Source organism: Stenella coeruleoalba, assembly GCF_951394435.1.
Source record: "Stenella coeruleoalba genome assembly, chromosome: 19".
Taxonomy (NCBI): Eukaryota; Metazoa; Chordata; class Mammalia; order Artiodactyla; family Delphinidae; genus Stenella; species Stenella coeruleoalba.
The window spans coordinates 30,208,753-30,227,604 of record NC_137165.1 but is presented as its reverse complement, the minus strand read 5'-3'; the positions used below and the strand labels follow the sequence as shown (position 1 = coordinate 30,227,604).

Sequence of the window (18,852 nt, the reverse complement as noted above, 5' to 3'; positions counted from 1 at the left end):
AATAGGACCTTGTTGTTTATCCATCCTATATATAATAGTTTGCATCTACTAGTCCAAACTACCAATCCAACCCTCCCCTGCCCCCCCTTCCCCTTGGCAACCACGAGTCTCTTCTCTACGTCTGTGAGTCTGTTTCTGTTTCATAGAGCTCATCTGTGTCATATTTTAGATTCCACATGTAAGTGATACCATATGGTATTTGTCTTTCTCTTTCTGACTTACTTTGCTTAGCATGAGGCTCTAGGTCCATCCATGCAGCTGCAAATGGCATTATTTCATTCTTCTTTATGGCTGGGTAGTATTCCATTGTGTTTATATACCATATCTTCTTTATCCATTCGTCTGTTGATGGACATTTAGGTTGCTTCCACGCCTTGGCTACTGTAAATAGTGCTGCAATGAACATAGGGGTGCATGTATCTTTTGGATGTATAGTTTTGTCCGGATATGTGCCCAGGAGTGGGATTGCTGGCTCATATAATGACTCTATTTTGAGTTTTTTGAGGAACCTCCATACTGTTTTTCATAGTGGCTGCACCAATTTACATTCGGGTGGTCTTTTTTTTTTTTTTTTTTTTTTTTGCAGTACGCGGGCCTCTCACTGTTGCGGCCTCTCCCGTTGCGGAGCACAGGCTCCGGACGCGCAGGCTCAGCGGCCATGGCTCACGGGCCCAGCCGCTCCGCGGCATGTGGGATCTTCCCAGACCAGGGCACGAACCCGTGTCTCCTGCATCGGAAGGCGAACTCTCAACCACTGCGCCACCAGGGAAGCCCCGGGGTGGACTTTTTAAAGGAGAAAAACTTTTTTTGGTTTTTTTTTAAATCAGAGAATCGGCGAGCTCCCCCACAAACCAGCCCAGCACGGCTCTCCCTGGCGCTAACCCTGCCCTTCTGCCGCTCCCTAAGAACACTGACAATAAGCTCAGAAAGGCTGCCTCTGGTCATTCCATACGCTCGTTTATATTTCCTGAAGGGAAAAGCACCTTAAATTGTTTTTTTTTTTTTCAAATAATAACACTCTACAAACAATAAGGAGGTCTGAAAATATTTACGTCTGCTGCCAATTAGAAAGGACAGTTAGCGACCTCAGCTACCAAAAATCTCTAATTTACAACTAATCTGATTCTGCAAATTACATTTTCTACTACAGACCACCTAAAAACGACTTCCTGCAAACAAACCACTCTGCCGGGTTTTTCTTTTTTTTAATATAATTAAATCCTTATTTTGCTCTTTAACTACACGAAGCTCACTCTTTTGCCACATGGGGCAGAACTGTTTATTTTCAAAAGATGTGGAAATAATCCCCAAGGAGGAGCCCGAATCGGAGCCCAGAGGAATCCTACGCTCCAAGTCAATGATGAGCTGCCCTTGCCCAGGACTGTGTGTCTGTCTGTCTGTTCTGCCTTCCGCAGGCCACTTCAGGTAACACTACACTTACTGGCCTGTTCCGGCTCCTGACCCCAGTGGCTGAGTTAAATCAGGAAGGCAGCTTGTAAATAGGCATGAAGTAAGTGTTCTGGAACATGCAGGGAGGAATACTTAAATCTGCCTGGAGGTGGTCAAAGGTTTCATGCCTTTTGGAGTTGGAGGCCAAGCGTCTCGACTTCTCCCAACTCCCATTTATTTAGGGTGAGCAACTTACTCTCGTTTGCAAGTCCCGAGTTCCTGGAAACCCCTCAGTCCTAGGCAAACCAGGACAGTTGGTCGCCCTACCTTTATCCAGCCTAGTTCTTCTCCTTACCATCAGGAATCCATCAATAATATTTCTTGTTTGCCTGCTGTGTGTTACCTTCCATCTGTGCCCACCCCCTAACCCCAACCACTGCACTTTGGAACCAGTAATCATCAACCTTTCACAGTAACGGCCCCTCCACCCAGATTCCTCCATCCTGGAAACGTCCTGGTTACGCCAATGTCCCATGGAGAAGAAAGGACCATCACCCTGGCTGCAGAAGGTATGTGGACTTAGGGCAAATCACATCCCACTCTGCTAGCAACTCAGCTCAAGGAAGACAATACGAAGTGGAGAAAAATGGAAATAGCAAATACAAATTCAATCTATCAAATCTCCTATTTATTTTATGCAAAGTTTTCCTGCTGCTTATTAATGCCAGCTTTCCCTCTACCATTTAATCTCTGCTTCCATTTCATTCTTGGAGGCCTGCGATTATTCTAATTCAGCATTCGGATGACTTCATTTCCGCTCAAGTACACCCAGGTCAACTTGGATAGAAAAGAAAGAGGAGGAGAAGAAAAATAATCAGCTAAAAGCTATTAAATATCAGCCGTGTGCCTCATGATTGGTTTGAAAGGCAGTGGTGAGGTTAGCAACAGTCAGAAACTCAACCCTTCTGCCTCTTCCTGCATATTAACGTTTCTTCTGGGGCTCTCACTCTTATGGCTTCGAATGTAAATAGAGTACCGACTGGCAGCCCACTTTCGGCTAATTCACACATACCAAGTCTGAAGATACAGAGCTGGAAGAATGTACAGGGTGGTAACTTGACAAATCCTGCTCCTCTACAGAGAGCCTGATTCTCAGAGGACAAAGGAAGCTGGAGAAAAAAAAAGAAAAGCATATGCGACCCATGTAATGGGGTAACCTATTGATGGGCTGGGGGGATGGGCAGGAATCTCCATATCAATGTTCACGCCAGGAAACAATGGAATCCGATTTCTATGCCAAGTCTAAATGAACTGAGCTTTCTCCTCCGTAAGAACCACTCCTTGCACCCACTGGCACAAGCCTGAACCGTGATTTCTCAGACACTTTCAGTTCCCACTGAAGTACATCCAGGGGTAGAAAGGCTTTCTTTCTCATGCTAACAACTCCATTGTAAGTGACGTCCTCAGAGCCTGCCAGGAGGGCTCTGGGAAGGTAAGCTGGTGGAGCCCTTAAACCCCTTCTCCCTCTGCCTCCCCAGGCTCATTAACTCCTTCCTGCCCAAGGGCTCTCCTGCCCCGGGTCTTTCTCCTCATGGCCCCCTACAAAACTTAAATAAAGCTAAACCATACCGGGAAACACAGTTAAACAGCAGAGCCAGAAAGTTCGAGCCTTGCTCCCCTAACCTTACTACGCATACGCATGTGTGATTAGCAGAATCTCAAACTTTTCCCAGCTTGCTACCCAGAAGGCATCCTATTTTTCTGTTTGTATATTTTAAAACACTGTTAACAGAGCAATAATAATGTCTGATGCATTTGCCTAACAACAGCTGGCTATATTTTATACACTAAAAGGGAAATGGGCAGTTTTCCTAGAAACCCACTCATCTATTTCAGGAACTCCTTTTTGAAGCAGAATAAAAATAGAGGATTTAGGAGAAGTGAGGTTGAGGTGTTCAATCTGTTTCGCACGCAGCTCTCCCCACCGGCTGCAGCAGAAACGGAGGGAAAAGTTCATCAGGAAGACACAAAGTCCTCTGGCAAGAGGGTTTACCTGCAAAGCCCAAGGCTCATATTACTTGTGGGTCCTGCTCGCTTGTTTGCCACCACCTGGCCCAGGAGGCCGAGGCAGGCAGATGAGGCAGGAGTCTCCTGTTTGCTAACTGAGACTTTTTGCCCTCAGCAGCTCTGCCAGGGGTCACAGGGCAAATCAAGTCCCCTCCCCCGTATGAAAACTTCCAAAGGGAGAGACTGACACGAACCAGGCAGAGATTTAATCAAACACCAGGACAGTGTTGGCCTTGTTCTGGGCTATTTTACAGGAAGAAAGTTTAAACCTGCAGGTAGCCTTCTGCGTGACCGGCCAGGGAGGGGAGAGCCAATGGTCCTTCTGGTCCACTCTAGAGTTCTAAGTCAAGGTCTGAGGAACGTCACGGCCCTCCAGAGCAAAGGCCAGCAGGTGACAGGCGAGGCCCGGGCACACCGACCGCTTTCCAGTGAGTCCGCCTGTACAAACCACTTCAGAAGACGCAGGCCTCGTGGGAGCTGTGAGGCCCACGAAGGACAGACAGGACTTTTGTATTCCAGGCCCGGTCGGAAAGGACCGCGCACCTCGTGGAGCTCTGTTTATCTGCAACTTGCATTAGGAAGCAACAAAATCAGAGTCCACTCTCAGGAATACGGTTAACTTGCTTATTCATTTTCTCACAGATCTCCTGCCTTTCACATTTCAAAGGCTTTATGATATTTTTATTCTAGATCTTTCTCTCCTCACACATACAGCATCAAAAGGGGCATCTGAGCGGTGGCCGGGGGTGCCAGCATTGTACCTGCACATGAAGCCTGGAGCTAACACACCACAGGCAGCCAACACTCCGCCAGAGGGCCCTCGCCCAAGACCTCTCCCAAGTGCAATCAATGAGATCTCATTATATTAAAAAGCCAATTCATTCTTGTTCTCCATTTTTTTCCCCCCAAAGCTTTGAAGCACCATTCTCTGTAGCTCAAGTTAACTTTTATAGCCCACACACAACCCCAACCCAACAAAAGGACTCGAAGGCCCCTTTTCGCCCCATTTCCACGGGGCTCCCCTAAAGAGCTGGAACTTTCCAAACCACCACCTCCTCCTTTAGGGCCTTGGCTTCCCATCCGCCACAGTGAGGGGCTGGCCCAGGAAAGGGTTAAAGCCCTCACGTCAAACCGCAAACTCGGGCACTGGCCCAGAAGGGACATGGGAACCAGGGCAGCCAGTGATAAAGGCCGGATTGTAGCAGCCCACTGAATTGGAAATGACTTGTAGGCCTAATGAAACAGAACTTTGGCAGTAAAACAGAATGAAAGGAATGAGACAATAAAAGGCTGGAACAAAGGGTGCAGAGTCGGTTCAGCTTAGCAAAATAAGCTCACTTTGTTGGTGGGGAAAGCCAAAGCCGATTAGGATAAACCAATGACTAAGCGTAAGTCTTCCAAACTAATTACACAGTTCACCATGTGAAGTATAATTGGGAGCCTCCAGATGCGGCCCGCTCTGCTTTCACAGGAGTTATATAAAGTGAGAATTACCTAGCGAGCTCGGCACCGAGCAGCCCTCTCATCGAGGTGAACAGCTGAAAGGTGCAGAACTGCTCCATCCGGGACGAAGCCGAGAATTCATTAATTTAAAGGCCTCTTTTTGATCTCGCAAATCCTATAAGTGAGAATTTAAGAAGGAGGGGCCTACGGGGAGAAGGGAGGAAGCCCTGGCACTTGGAGTTGCTTTGATCCCAGGGCTTTTTAATTACCACGCTGGGCTCGTCCGGATGGCCGTGCAGGGGGAACGGAGCAGAACAGCCCGACGGACGGTCTCGGTCTGTATGTGCGCGTCTAGAGCCCTGTTTACGTGCCGTTGTTCGGAACGGTCTGTATACATCGTTCCTGTAGGCATGAAATCGTCAGCACAGGTAACGTCCACTAGGAAACCTGAAGCAGTAAAATAAATTGCCATAGAGCAACGTTCTCGACAAATGAACCAAACCTGCTCCCTCTGAGGATGGGGCTGCCCAGTGGTAAAGTGGGAGATGAGGTTTGACAAATGCTGAAAATGAGTGACTCTCCAGGTTACATGATCTTGGACAACTCACTGACCTTTCTCAACATCAGTTTCGTCCTCGCCTAACAGATATTTCACCTACCTCACTTGACATCCCTGAGAACCAAATTTTTAAGTGCATTAAGAGGCGTAGCACAAAGCACACGACCCTCTAATTCAGAAACCTCAGAACACCGCAAGAGGAGTTCATGCTAAAATCCGAACTTCACAAACTCTGCGTCTTCACTGAGATCTAGTACATGTGATAGGAAATTGGAAATACTTTATACTCATAGGATGAAGATTCCAGTTTATAAATGGTAGCTTTTTCCCAGTAGAGAGTCTTTCATTGCCCCTTGATCTTGAAGTGCAGAAATTAACTCTACCACAGTTACGACTGTTTTATTTGTTACATCATGACTACCAATGCCATCTTGTCTTGGTTACAGTCTATAGGTACTGTAGACACCTATCTATCCATCCACCTATGTATGTTTATTTAAACACTTTCTAAATTATTCCATTTTCAAGCTTGAAACCAACCATAGGAATAATCTAGTAGAGGTTGGCAAACCACAGCCCATGGGACAAATGGGGTCGCAAACCTGTTTCCATAAAGCTTTATTGGAACTCAGCCACACCCAATGGTTCATGTGTTGGCTGCAGCTGCTTTCTCCACGTGACAGAAGTGAGTAGTTGTGACAGAGCGAAAAATATTTACTATCTAACCCAAGTTTTCCACGCCTTTCCCTCAGGTGAGAAACTGAGGCCAGGAAAGAAGTGGCCTGTTACGGTGCCTGCCTCGGTGGTATCGCCACGCGGTCATGCCCAGTACGAGGGTCTGGGGCACCTCCTCTTACCTTCCTCCAACGAGGGCACCAGAACAGCTACCCAGGGGTGAGGACGGCACCCAAGTCAGCAGAGTCCTTACGCCGACGGCCGCACTTCATGATCTCATCTTAAATATAAACAAGCAATGACATCCCTAACCCGGGGGTCAGGGGGAGGGGGCGTCAATCTTCTGGGAGGAAGGTGGGAGAAAAGCAAAAAAGGGGTTACAAGCCTCCAACTTGAGTCATTTCAAGCTCTCAATGTGCCATCCTGCACCCACTCCTCTTACAGTAATGACATGTTTAGACTCCCTGAGCTCAGAGCCCCAAGACATCGATCTTACCCATCTTGATCGCCACCTGAAATAAACAGCCGGAACAGCTGCCGCCTCTGGCAAGACGGGAAGAGGAAGAGGAAAGAAGCCTGACAACGAGGGAAACCTAAGAAGAAGGTGGCAAACTCTGATGGAGCCTGTGGAAAGATGGACAGCTCTAGACTTGGAGGAGGTAGGGTGTGAATTCTGGCTGTTACACTGCCTTACCTGGGTGACCTTTGCTGAGACTCCACCTCCCTGACCTGTACTGTCCACCTTTGTCAAATGCGCTGGCTGACACCAAAATCCGCTGTGCAGAATCAATGAGGCCATGTAGGCCCAGGTTCCTGGCACTGTCCCTGGGCACCCAGAGGGGACACCATTTTTCCTTCTCTTTTGCACCCTCCCCACCCTACGTCTATCTTGGGGGTGGATCAGCAGCTGGAACGGGCCCAGGGTTTGGGTTCTATTATCAGACAAGCCTAGAGGAGAAGTCTGTGAACTTTCATAAGGCTGTGACCTTGAGTCAAAGGTGCAGTCCCACCAAGGCTCCATGTAACAATGTACAAAATGGGCAGCACACCCACCAGCATCCCAGAGAAGAACTGAGTGAGATAACGTAAGTCAAGGGCCGGGCCGTATCCAACACTTAACACGTACTCACTAAATTACTCACTGAATGACACCTTACTAACGTGCAGTTAACCAACTGAAAAGAGCCCCTAACAGCTTGACACAGTCGGGAGTGTGTGCCTATGCGTGAGTAGACTTTATGCAAGTGTGTGTGCGTGTGTTTTCCATCTCCTTCAATCAGGTTGTCAGTTTACTGTAACTCCTTTCACAGCCTCTGGATTTACTCAGCATCCCTGAGGCCCAGTAGCAGGGTCTCCCCTCCTTTGACCATTCTGGAGTCAAATGAATTATACGAGAATCCTGAGAGGTGGTGGGCTCTGCCGAAGGGAACACACATCACACCAGCCGCCCGCCGAAAGAGGAATAAGCTATTCTGAAGACAGACCCAGATAAAGCACAGAGCATATGTATGCAACAGGCCACTAACACGTGACTATACAGAGCATGAGGGTTGTGAGACATTCAACGCCTCCTTAGTCCTTTAATAAAACACTTGATAGGTTTATGCATCCTGCAGGAGTCCGCCGACGTTACTGCAAAATTAACTGAGCGGCTTCAGACCCGGCGAGTGCCAAGCCAGGGGAGAGTCTGTGGCCGCCTCCCAGTCAAGAGGACGGCTGTTCCCAGGGCAGGGATGGTCACTGCTGTGGGCTCGCACCCCCCCACCAACTGCCGGTGGACTGAGTCACAACGCTAAGTGTTAAGGAAGAACAATGGAAAGACAAAGAGAGAGAAAGGAGAGAGAGAGGGAGAGACCCAGAGCTGGGCATGTGCGGAGGGGTGGTGAGTATGAGCCTGTGTGGAAAATTCTAACAGCCCATCTGGGCAGCATCAACTTCCCCGACACCCGCAAATAGGCCCATGAGATTCCAAGGCAGGTTACGGCTCGAAAAAGAAATCCCACCTCATGTTTGCAAACACTACCTCCGGCCTGGTTTTAAAGGCAGAACGGTAGTAAAGAGGGTTCGCACTCCAGAGCCTTCCATTACGCAAGCTGGATTTGTCTCATTACATTATTTCCAGTCTCTCTCCCTGGGCAGGGCGGGGCTGGGGGATGGATCAATCCCCCTTAATGCTTTAAATCAGTCTCGAAGAGAAGCGCTATAGTGTACACAACCACCAACACACCCAGTTATTTTTTAGAATCTGCCAGAATGAATCAGCCCCCAACCGGCAATGCCAGACAGTGCCGTGGGGAAGGAGTCTTTCATAACCGACCCAGAAGGGCAGCTGAGTGCCATTCCAAACGCAAGGCTGGGCTGGAAGAGGCTGGGTTCTCTGAAGCATGGTCTCCCATCCATGCAGAAATTGATTAATACCAGAGACAGGAAAATCTCTATTTTGAGGCTAAACAGAAGTCACAGCACTCATCCCAGAGGGCAGCTCCCAACTGGACACTCCTGGAGATGGGATCATAGCTGCCCATTGCCTTGGGCAAACAAATGAAAGCACAGAACTTTCAGACTGGCCAGTGGGCGGCAATGCCTTTGTACCACCCAGGGCAAGTGTGACAGGTGTCCTGGGGCAGGTGAGTGGCAGAGCTTAGAACAGCCGCGGGGTTTTCTCAGGATGCCTCGGCAGCCCTCTGCCACATCAGTCCTTCGGTGGAGGCGGGAGACACACGACGAGACACACAGAAGAAAACGATCCCACACCTGTGCTCCCAGGACAATGTCCACAACTGCTCAAAGATGCAGGAGGCGTAGGCCCTGTGCACGCACTCACCTGCCAGCCTCCTGGGACACAGGAGCCGGAGGAGGGGCACCACACAAACGCCAGCAAGGCTCAGCGCCCAGCAAGCTGCCCTGCTGGAGCCCTGGGGCGACAGAGTCATTGGAGGAATGTGTCACCCTGGGGCAGAACCCACTCTCCAAGGCAGTGGGTCCCCCCCCCCACCAACTAGAAAGGGGCTGAATTAATCATCTGTGGTTACGTGCCCTGTCTGTCTGTGTGACTCTGTCTGTCACACACACACTCCCACACTCCACTTCCTGACTCATCTGGGGCATTCTGAGCTGCTCCCAGCCCGTTCCCGCAGCAGAGCCCAGGGGATAATTGTACTGCTGTCTCACCGACATTCTGACAGGTACGAGCCCAGCATCTTTCCTGAGTTTCCTCGGGCGTTGGACAGGGGAGGGTTCAGCCGCAAGGGCCCCAGGGAGCCTCCTCTCTCAATGCATTTTCCAGAAGGGCACAGAATGAAGCCCAGTGCCAACTCTCAGGCCAGCTTCTGCAGGAGCTCCTGCCCTGTGACTCACAGCCCTGAATCCCTCACCAGGAGCTGCCACCATCAGCTCCCAGCCCAGGCCCCACGTGGCCGGCAAATGCCAGGGAGTCCGCACTCAAAGGCCACTCTGTCTGCTCCCGCAGGCACGTGGGGTGCCGTGCCCACCGCAAGCCGGACTCTTCCATCTCGGCTCCTGCCAGATTTCATTTACATCTTGACGGCCGAGTCCAAGGACAAGGTTCTTGAGGACACAGCTGTGGCCAAGGCAGGGGCCACGGCAGCCACCTCGAAGGACCGAGCAGACTGCCCCACCTCAATGCGCCGCTTACCTTGCCAAACTGCTCGAAATACTGCTTCACATCTTCCACCACCGTGTTCGCAGATAATCCGCCTACAAAGATTTTCTTTGTTCTTGTGACCATCTGCAAGAAATGACAAGAGGAAGACATGGGTTAACTAGGTTATCTGAAGCCACACTCACCGAGATGCTGAGCGAGCCGCTCTCCACACTTCTCTAGAGAGGAAGGCGATGTTAGGAATATACCAGCTGCACCAAGCGGGCCCTGTGGGCGTCTCGGGATACCGGAGACCATCACTCGGGATACCTCAGGCCTTCAGGCCGCAACCTGAAAGCTCGAGTTTCATACAGATGGAGAGGGAACCTCTTTGGCCTCCCTGTGATGTTAAGTCACACGTCAAAGCTATTTTAAACCTAAGAGACGTGAACAAAAGAGAACTACGGGCATAAAGGTCTGCTGCCCTGAAAGTACCCATAAAGTGTGTCCATAAGAAACTCGCACATAACTCAAACCCACGTGCAGACCGCCTACACTGAGCCGTTCTGGGTGCTGGCCTACGTCTGCCAACAGGACAGACAGGACCTCATACACTGGGACCGCCCTCCAAGCCCGGCCCCCAGGGCTCCTTCCCCTCTGGATGTCTCACCATTCACCTTGATTTGTCCTACACCCAGCCCAGCGCAGCTGGTCCCCAGGCCTCCACACCTCTGTCCACGCAGGTCCTGCCCCTTGGGAGACCTCTCCGCTCCTGCACCTCCCTTGCCAAGTTCTGACTTTCCTCCGAGATCCAGTGCCCTTCTCCCAAATTCAAAATACCTGTGTAGTCGCCCCACCCAGAAGCTGTTTCTCCTGCTTCCGAACCCCAGACGCTGCGCCCCTCTGCCTCTCACACACTCACTACTTTTCACCTCGCACTGAAGTGAGTGATAATCCTGCCTTCGTTCTAACCTCCTCCCCCAGACCGAGGGCTCCTGACTCCTCTCGGTACCCCCCGGGGTGCAAATACAGGGCCAGGCACACAGAAGTCCACAGCCGAAGTCTGGTGGATGCAAAAACAAACGAATTTCTGCAATGGCCACATTTCAGAATCCCACCAGCCCTAAAGCAAAGGGAGGAGGGAACTCGATGATGTCCACTCTTCAGAGTGGGACCAATAATCTTACGTAGAAGAGTGAAAGGCAATAAAATACAATAATTTTATTCTGAAGCCTAAGTTAGGCTGTGTGGGGTTTGCGGTTGGTTTTTTCTTTTTTTTTTTTTTTGTTCTTCTTTAATGTCAAATAAAAAATTTTAAAACTCAGTGGATACAGGGTCTCACCAGTTTGGCTGCATATAATAAAAGCACAACGTCTTAACTCAATGGCTAGATCTTGTCGCAATACATAATACATACGTACATCAAATCATCACGCTGGATGCTTTAAATATCTTACCATTTTATTTGTTAATTACACCCCAATAAAGCTCTGGGAAAAAATGTTCGATGAGAACATACAAAGAAAAGCAAGACTAAAACCCAAAAATAAATGAATGAGAGGAATCTGAAAACATTAAAAAAAAAAAAAAGAAACAGCCACAATGTCACACGTGTCTATTGTAAGTCGATGCAGGGGGTACTCCCCTGGTGGCGCAGTGGTTGGGAATACGTCTGCCAATGCAGGGGACACAGGTTCGAGCCCTGCTCTGGGAAGATCCCACATGCCGCGGAGCAACTAAGCCCGTGCGCCACAACTACTGAGCCTGCGCTCTAGAGCCCGCGAGCCACAACTACTGAGCCCACGTGCTGCAACTATCGAAGTTTGCGCGCCTAGAGCCCGTGCTCCACAGCAAGAGAAGCCACCGCAGTGAGAAGCCTGCCCACCACATCGAAGAGCAGCCCCTGCTCAGTGCAACTAGAGAAAGCCCACACGCAGCAACAAACACCCAACACAGCCAAAAATAAAAATAAATAAATAAATTTATTTAAAAAAAAAAAGTCGATGTAGCTTGCCTAAGTATGGGGGCCGTGGCTGCCTGGATCACGTATCACCGAGTCTCCTGACACACGTGTGGAGAGAATGAACCAACCAACCCACCCCCAACAGTAGAGACTCAGTGGAGTGACACCTAAGGGCACAGCGGTCCCAGGCAGGCTGTTCTAAGGAGTGTGAAAGGCTCTGGAAACCTGGCTTCTGTGTCTAAGTCTGGATGTGACCCTGGACAGGACTCGCCTGAGGGCTGGCTTCTGTGCTCTGCACGTGAAGTCCTGGACCAGAGCTCCCTGCCCCGCCTAACCCTGAACTCCCCCGAATCTGTGAGCATGGTGGGCCCGACAGGGAGGCTCCCAGACCTCAGGGACCTCACACTTTAACTCAGCAGCTCCCAGAGGGGACACGTGCCACCTCAGCCCCCTGACTGACCCCCGACCTGGAATACCCTTGTAGTGGACATCCTGTGCTGTCCCAGGAGGACACTGTCCTGGGGACTCTCATACAGCTCACTGGCCACCATGCAGTGGTTTGCATGTGTGTTTAAAACTGTTATTTACTATTTTTTCATCTCTTTTCAGATGAATGAGAGATTTGATGAGATAATGTACGTGAGGACATTCTATGAAGATCCCACCAGTGTCCACACCTCCGAGCTCCAAGAACCTCCGTACCGGTGGGCATCTTATCCAGCTCCTTGTTCATCTCCCTCCTTATCTGTCTCCCTGCTTATCCCTCAGTCTCCCTGGTGGATCAAGGTCACCTTCACGGTGACGCTCCATCAGGCCCTCTCCAGATTTAAATCTCTCCCTTACTAATCGCCAAATTTCACTCATCTAACTTTCCTAACGCATTCATTCAACAAATAGATTAAGTGCGAGGTGCTGGAACTCACATTCAAATACAGTGTGGAAGTTAATCCCCTTTAAAATGGAGGTATAATAATTAGCCTACCACACAAGGTTCCTGCTGCAACTAAATTAAATAACATATGCCCAGGGCTTCCCTGGTGGTGCAATGGTTGAGAATCTGCCTGCCAATGCAGGGGACAAGGGTTCAAGCCCTGGTCCGGGAAGATCCCACATGCCACAGAGCAACAAAGCCCGTGCGCCACAACTACTGAGCCTGTGCTCTAGAGCCCGCGAGCCACAACCACTGAGCCCGCATGCTGCAACTACTGAAGCCCGTGCACCTAGAGCCCGTGCTCCGCAACAAGAGAAGCCACAGCAATGAGAAGCCCACGCGCCGCAACGAAGAGTAGCCCCCGCTCTCCACAAGTAGAGAAAGCCCGCGCGCAGCAACACCAAAAATAAATAAATAAATTTACAAATAACATATGCCCAAGTGTCTGGTGGGACAGTGCGTAGATGATAAATAAATGGTCACTAGCTGAATCCAAAGTCAGCTACTAAATTCATCCTTCAAGCTCAGGAGAAACGTGCAGCAGAAAGATACCTTCCACCAAACACTTTGATAAATCAACTCTTACTGCCCATTCTCTTCCACTATCATTTCAAAAACACTTTCCTACATCTCTGCGTGATTTCAGATGGGCAAAGACTCCCAATAGCTTCATTTTAGATTTTTCATTCCTTTTTGTTAACCCCAGCCAAGCAATTAAATATCTATAAAGAAACACTAATGTGATCTACAAACATGCACTCGTGGAGTTCTCAACTTAAAGAAACTCTGGAGAGGTATTCCATAAAATGAACCCCACGGTCTCATTCAGACATTGTGTAGAGCCAGGTGGGTATAGACAGCAGGCCCTATATATATTCCAAACGTTCCCATGGACGCAGAGAATTAAACGACCAACGTGTCTTCATTCCAAATAACAGAAGTCAACAGAATGTTCATTCCCCAGTAACTGGTAAAAAGAGAAGGTCCCCTCTTAAACCCTCCACCGTTGCCCTACAGCCGTAAACCTGCCAAGACAGAGCCCTAAATGCTGGGGAAGACATCCAGCTATAAATCTACACAGTCCCAAAACAGTCTTTAAAACACTTCTTTTAAAACAAGGATGAGAAATTCCAGGCCCCAGACAATGTGGCCAAAGTGTCCAAGTTACTAAAACATCCTCTCCAGGAACCAGCTCAGATATACAGATAGATCCCCACTCTTCAGCAAACACTAAAAGGAGGCTGGTTTAATCAAAACCTTCCAAACGTGAAGAGGCCAGTGGGAAGATGGGCAACACTTGGTTAGCTGCTCACTGACGTCTCAGCTTCAGGAGAGGACAGCATGGCTGGGGGGTGATGGGGCTCTGCAGGTGACCCCTCCCGCCAGGGGCGCTGGGGAAAATGGGAGTGAGTTACTTTGGGAATTCTGATGGCATCACTGCTAAATGGGCCGTGCACTGCTCCATGGTTTGCATTCTGGAGAGGGACGCAGGGGGCAGGCAGAGGATGCTGGAATCACACACTCTTCCCTCCGTTTCCCTCCCACCTCCATGGCTCCTTAGGACGCAGGAAGGGGGCAGCATGGGGACGTGGTGTCCAAGGTCTCAGTGGACTAAACGGAGGTCCTCAAATTCCCATCAATACTGTCAAGGTCTCATTTCTGTATACATGTGTGCGTGCGTGCGTGTGTGTGTGTGTGTGTGTATTGGGGGTACCTCTCTATTCACAATCCTTGAGTCTTGGCTTCTCTGTGCCCCAGGAACCATAAAGCACCCCAGACCTTTAACCCTCTCTGACCCTGGAAACAGCAAGCAGGACCAGTTACACACTGGCCCCCGACTCTATCGCCCTCTGTGTTATAAAGTCCTCTCTGCCCACAGTGGAGAGAGCCACCTGTGTCTTCTTCCTGTGCTAGGCCCTTCGGGTAACTGTTTCCCAACCCACAGCCTTCACACCGACACACAGCTACTGCACACCAAAAGGCTCAGGGCCTCCACAGCACACTTAGATGGAGAGGGCCACCCATCTGCTCCAGAGAGAGCTCAGTCCGAAATCCACAAGGAAATGGGTCTGAAACCTCCTTGGCTTGGAGTTTTTGGTGGAAGGTTGCACCCAGAGCGAGGGCCCTACACCCTCGGGGACAGCCCCTCCCCTAGCAGATGCCTCCTTTTATGGTCTAGAGCGGCATTCTGGGAAGGCGTGTGTGTTGTGTTTGTGTGTGTGTGTGTGTGTGTGTAGCACGCATAGGGGCATGGGGAGGGTCTGGGCTGTCACAAATCACTGCTGCAAAGTTCTGTTATCTGGACCCGTAATTTAACTAAACACTACTGCTCTCCACACAACTCTTGGCTCCAGAAAGAGAACCCCAGCATCCATTCCGGTTCGGAAAATTGCTGTTTACACATAAGAACTGGCCAGAGCCAGCTGCTAACAAGAGCCGCAAAGAACACTCCACCTTACTGCCTCTCACGAGAGAGCTGGCTTTTTTCTGAGTTTCAAAAATTCCCTTTTAAAAAAATGTGTTTCCATCTGAAATGGTCACTCAGAGTGGAGCCACTGGCTGTATTTTTATAAAATCGAATAAAGCGTGTGTGTGTGTGTGTGTGTGTGTGTGTGTGTGTGTGTGTTGAAGGCAGAGGGTGGAGGCATTAGAATCTTTTAGGATGAGATCAAAGAGGAAATTTTAGCTCCAACAGCACTGGCCCAAAGATATTAGTTGTCACACAAGAAAACAACAGAACAACAATAAATATTTCCGATCCTAATAAATGCATGAAAAGGCAGGAAATGGCTCTGGAGAGTCTTAAATGGGTGTGAGAGAGGCCCAGAGGAACTCAGCCAGCTCTTGCCATAACCATGCTCCTGAAAAGAGTTCAAATTCCCCTCGGTGAAAAACCACGAGCCATCTTCACGGCCCGAGAACGCAGGCTCTTTGCAGATGCCCTCCCATCTATGGGAATCCCAAGGTTGAAAGAGCCCAGGAAGGATGAGAACGCTAGCACTGGGCGAGCTCTCGCAAACCTGACCGTCCATCATCCCCATTATGCAGATGAAGAAATCAAGTCCCAGCAAGGTGACTCATGTGCTAGTTAAAGACAAGGCAGAGTGACAACGGAGAACTGGTAAGTTGGCAGATACCACGTGAGTTCATACTAGATTCTGAATTTGGCAAGCACTTTGCTCTTCAGGATCTGGGATGAGACTGTGTGGTATCATCAACTCTGCATTTGAGAATTAAGCCCAATCTTTAATGGTAAAGAAGCTCTAGGAAGGCTGACTGAGATCCTAGAAGCCCCAAACTCCACGGCCCCCTCCCCCAGGGTGTTTCTTCCAAGGCACCTGTCCTCTAAAATTCCTACATTCCCCCAACAGTTTCTTCCATTCTGCCCTCCTCCCCCTAAACTACCACTCTTGCCAACACCAACACCCCAATCACATCCGAATCCGATGGCAAAACTCATGTAACATACGAAATCAGAACACAAGTCAGGAACTGGGAATCTTCTCCAAAAATTTCTAGAATCATACGTGGCAAAAGAGACTACAGTGGCTTGATGAGTCCCCCCCAAAATTCATGTCCACCTAGAACCTCAGAATGAGATCTCATCTGGAAAGAGGGTCTTGCAACTATAATTAATAAAGGATCTTGAGATGAAATCACCCTGGGTGTAGTGTGGGCCCTAAATCCAATGAGGTGTCCTTATAAGAGGAGGAGAGGGACACACACACACACACACACACACACACAAAGGTCGTGTGAAGACAGAGGCAGAGACTGCAGTGATGTGTCTACAAGCCAAGGAATGCCAGCAGGTCCCAGGAGCTAGGAGAGAGGCGAGGGACGGTTTCTCCCTCGCAGCTTCCACAAGGGAGCCTCTGTCTCTTCCAGACTTGTAGACTCCTGAACTATGAGAGAACACTTCTGTGGCTTCAACGACCCAGTGTGTAGCAGCCCCAGGTAACTAACATGGGGACCTCCTTGGGAGAGGCTCTCAGACACCACGGGCTCAATCTCACCTTTCCCTGGTGACGGTGAGGCGTGGCCCACAAGGACGCCTCCACCACCCTGGGGGAGAAGAACGCTACACCCCAGGTGTGACCATCTGAGTCTGGCCCCCCGGGGAAGGCAAGTCACACTCATCATTTGCACAAGCAGTATGGCAGGGGCCGCAGGGTCAAGGCTCTGCCCCAGAAGGTGAGCTGGGAAGGTAAAGGAGTCAGGAGAGCAGAGCCAGCGCTCGAAGAGAAGCGGCCCAAAGGCGACTTAAGTTCCTCTGATAAAACATGGAGGGCCAGGGTTGACACACGGCAGGGTCCCTCCTCATAGCAGATCCTCTTCTTCTACGGACAGCCGTGGTGCCCGCGTCTCCTCCACGCTCAGAACGCGCTGTCCTCACTGTGGACCCACTGTGGGCCCAGCCCATAGCTGAGCCCTCCTCACAGCTGCCCTCCCTCAGGCCTCACGTCGGTCCTCAGACGGGTCTCAGCTTCTCTTCCACAGCCAAGGAGACAGGCTCAGAGATGTGAAGCGTCCAAAGTCACACAGCACTAGCGGGTGACAAAATGGGGCGTCACAACCCTGAGCTTTCTTTTTTGGTGGGGGGGCGGGGGGGGGGGCACGCCACGCGGCATGTGGGATCTTAGTTCCCCAACCAGGGATCGAACCCAGGCCCCTGGTAGTGGAAGCACCGAGTCCTAACCACTGGACCACCGGGGAATTCCCCAACTTGAGCTTTCTCTTCGTTGAATCTCCTACACCTTTACTTGCGACATCCCAGCAAAAAGAGACAACTGGGGACAGGGAGACGAGGGGGTGCCAGGAGGAGCAAGTCTGATTCTGCCCTTTTCGATTCTGAAGCCAAGATGCAAAACAGACAGGCCGGATGCTGCTGGTGGGAACGTCAAATGCTGCATCCGCTCTGGCAAACAGTCTGGCAGCTCCTCAAATGATTAACTGTCGAGTTACCATAGGACCCAACAATTCCACTCCTACTATGTGCCCAAGAGAAATTAAAACGTATGTCCGCCCAAAACCATCCCCACAAAATGTTCACAGCAGCCTTGTTTGTCAGTCAGAAAGTGGAACAACTCACCCATCAAACAACCCATGGATGGATGGATGGACGGATGGATGGAAGGATGGATGGATAAATTAAGTGTGATCTATCCACAGGATGGAATATTATTTGGTCACAAAAAGGAATGGAGCGCTGACACATGCTACAACCTGGATGAATTTTGAAAACATTGTCTGAAGTGAAAGAGGCCAGTCATAAAAGACCACATATTGTATGACTCCATTCATAGGAAAGTCTGATGGGGAAACCCATAGGGACAGCACATAGAATAGGGGTTGCTTAGGGCTGAGGGAGAGGTCAGGAGGTGTGGCTAAAGAGTATGGGGCTCCTCTGTGAGGTGGTGAAAATGCTCTAAAACGGACTGTGGTGATGGTGCGCGTATCTGTGAACAGACCAAAAACCACTGAACTATACACTTCAAATGGGTAAATGACATGGCATGTGAATTGCATCTCACTAAAGCTGTTTTTGGAGTTTTTCTTAATGACAGGCCCAAAAGATCCCCAAGTCAAGAATCTGAGTGCAAAAAGGGCTTAAAATAAACCCAAGCATCCAAGAAAGCATGCTTCCCCTGTTCCATCCACCAGCTAATTCCATGTGCCTCGATTCACCCACGGTTGACCACTGGACAAAGGTGTAACAATATCTGATGTTGTCAACTGGAGAAATTCATTTAACTTCAGAGGAAATTAATTATAAATGTAATCCCAAATGTTTCTTAGAGCTCTCTCTCCCCGTCTGCAGCTATTAGCCAGAAAGCACCAGTGGTCAGGCTACAATTTGGCATTCCCTCTAAATAGCTTTAAAAGTGGAAGGAAAAGAAGAGCCTTCATCTCTATGGGGCTAGAATATAATCTATACACAATTAGCCGACATGGCCAGGTTACAGCATTCCCTCTGATTGAAACAGTAACGCACCTAAAAGGAAGTGTGACCTCCTAGTGAAGGCGATCAGGCTGCTTCGGCAGGGAGCTGACTCCCCAGTCCTTTCCAAGCACTCACCCAGCTCCCTCCCAGGCTAATTTAAAAAATATGTCTTCCTCTTACCCTTGGGGGGAAAATCTGCAGCCAGAGAGGGTGACCTGTCCACAGATTAGTATCAGAGAGTAATATCCTAGCCAGCGGCACTCAGACCGGGGGCCGGGGG

The 18,852-nt window shown here is 49.8% G+C and overlaps 1 protein-coding gene across 4 annotated transcripts in view; it reads right to left on the bottom strand.

Moving 5' to 3' along the window:
* MSI2 (musashi RNA binding protein 2) overlaps window positions 1-18,852 on the bottom strand; it is a 388,646-nt gene that overhangs the window by 244,032 nt on the left and 125,762 nt on the right. For all 4 annotated transcript variants that reach the window (XM_079903644.1, XM_079903645.1, XM_079903646.1 and 1 more), the window contains exon 6: window positions 9,789-9,881. In XM_079903644.1, the coding sequence (XP_079759770.1) occupies window positions 9,789-9,881 (93 nt within the window). The remainder of the gene's footprint in view (window positions 1-9,788; window positions 9,882-18,852) is intronic.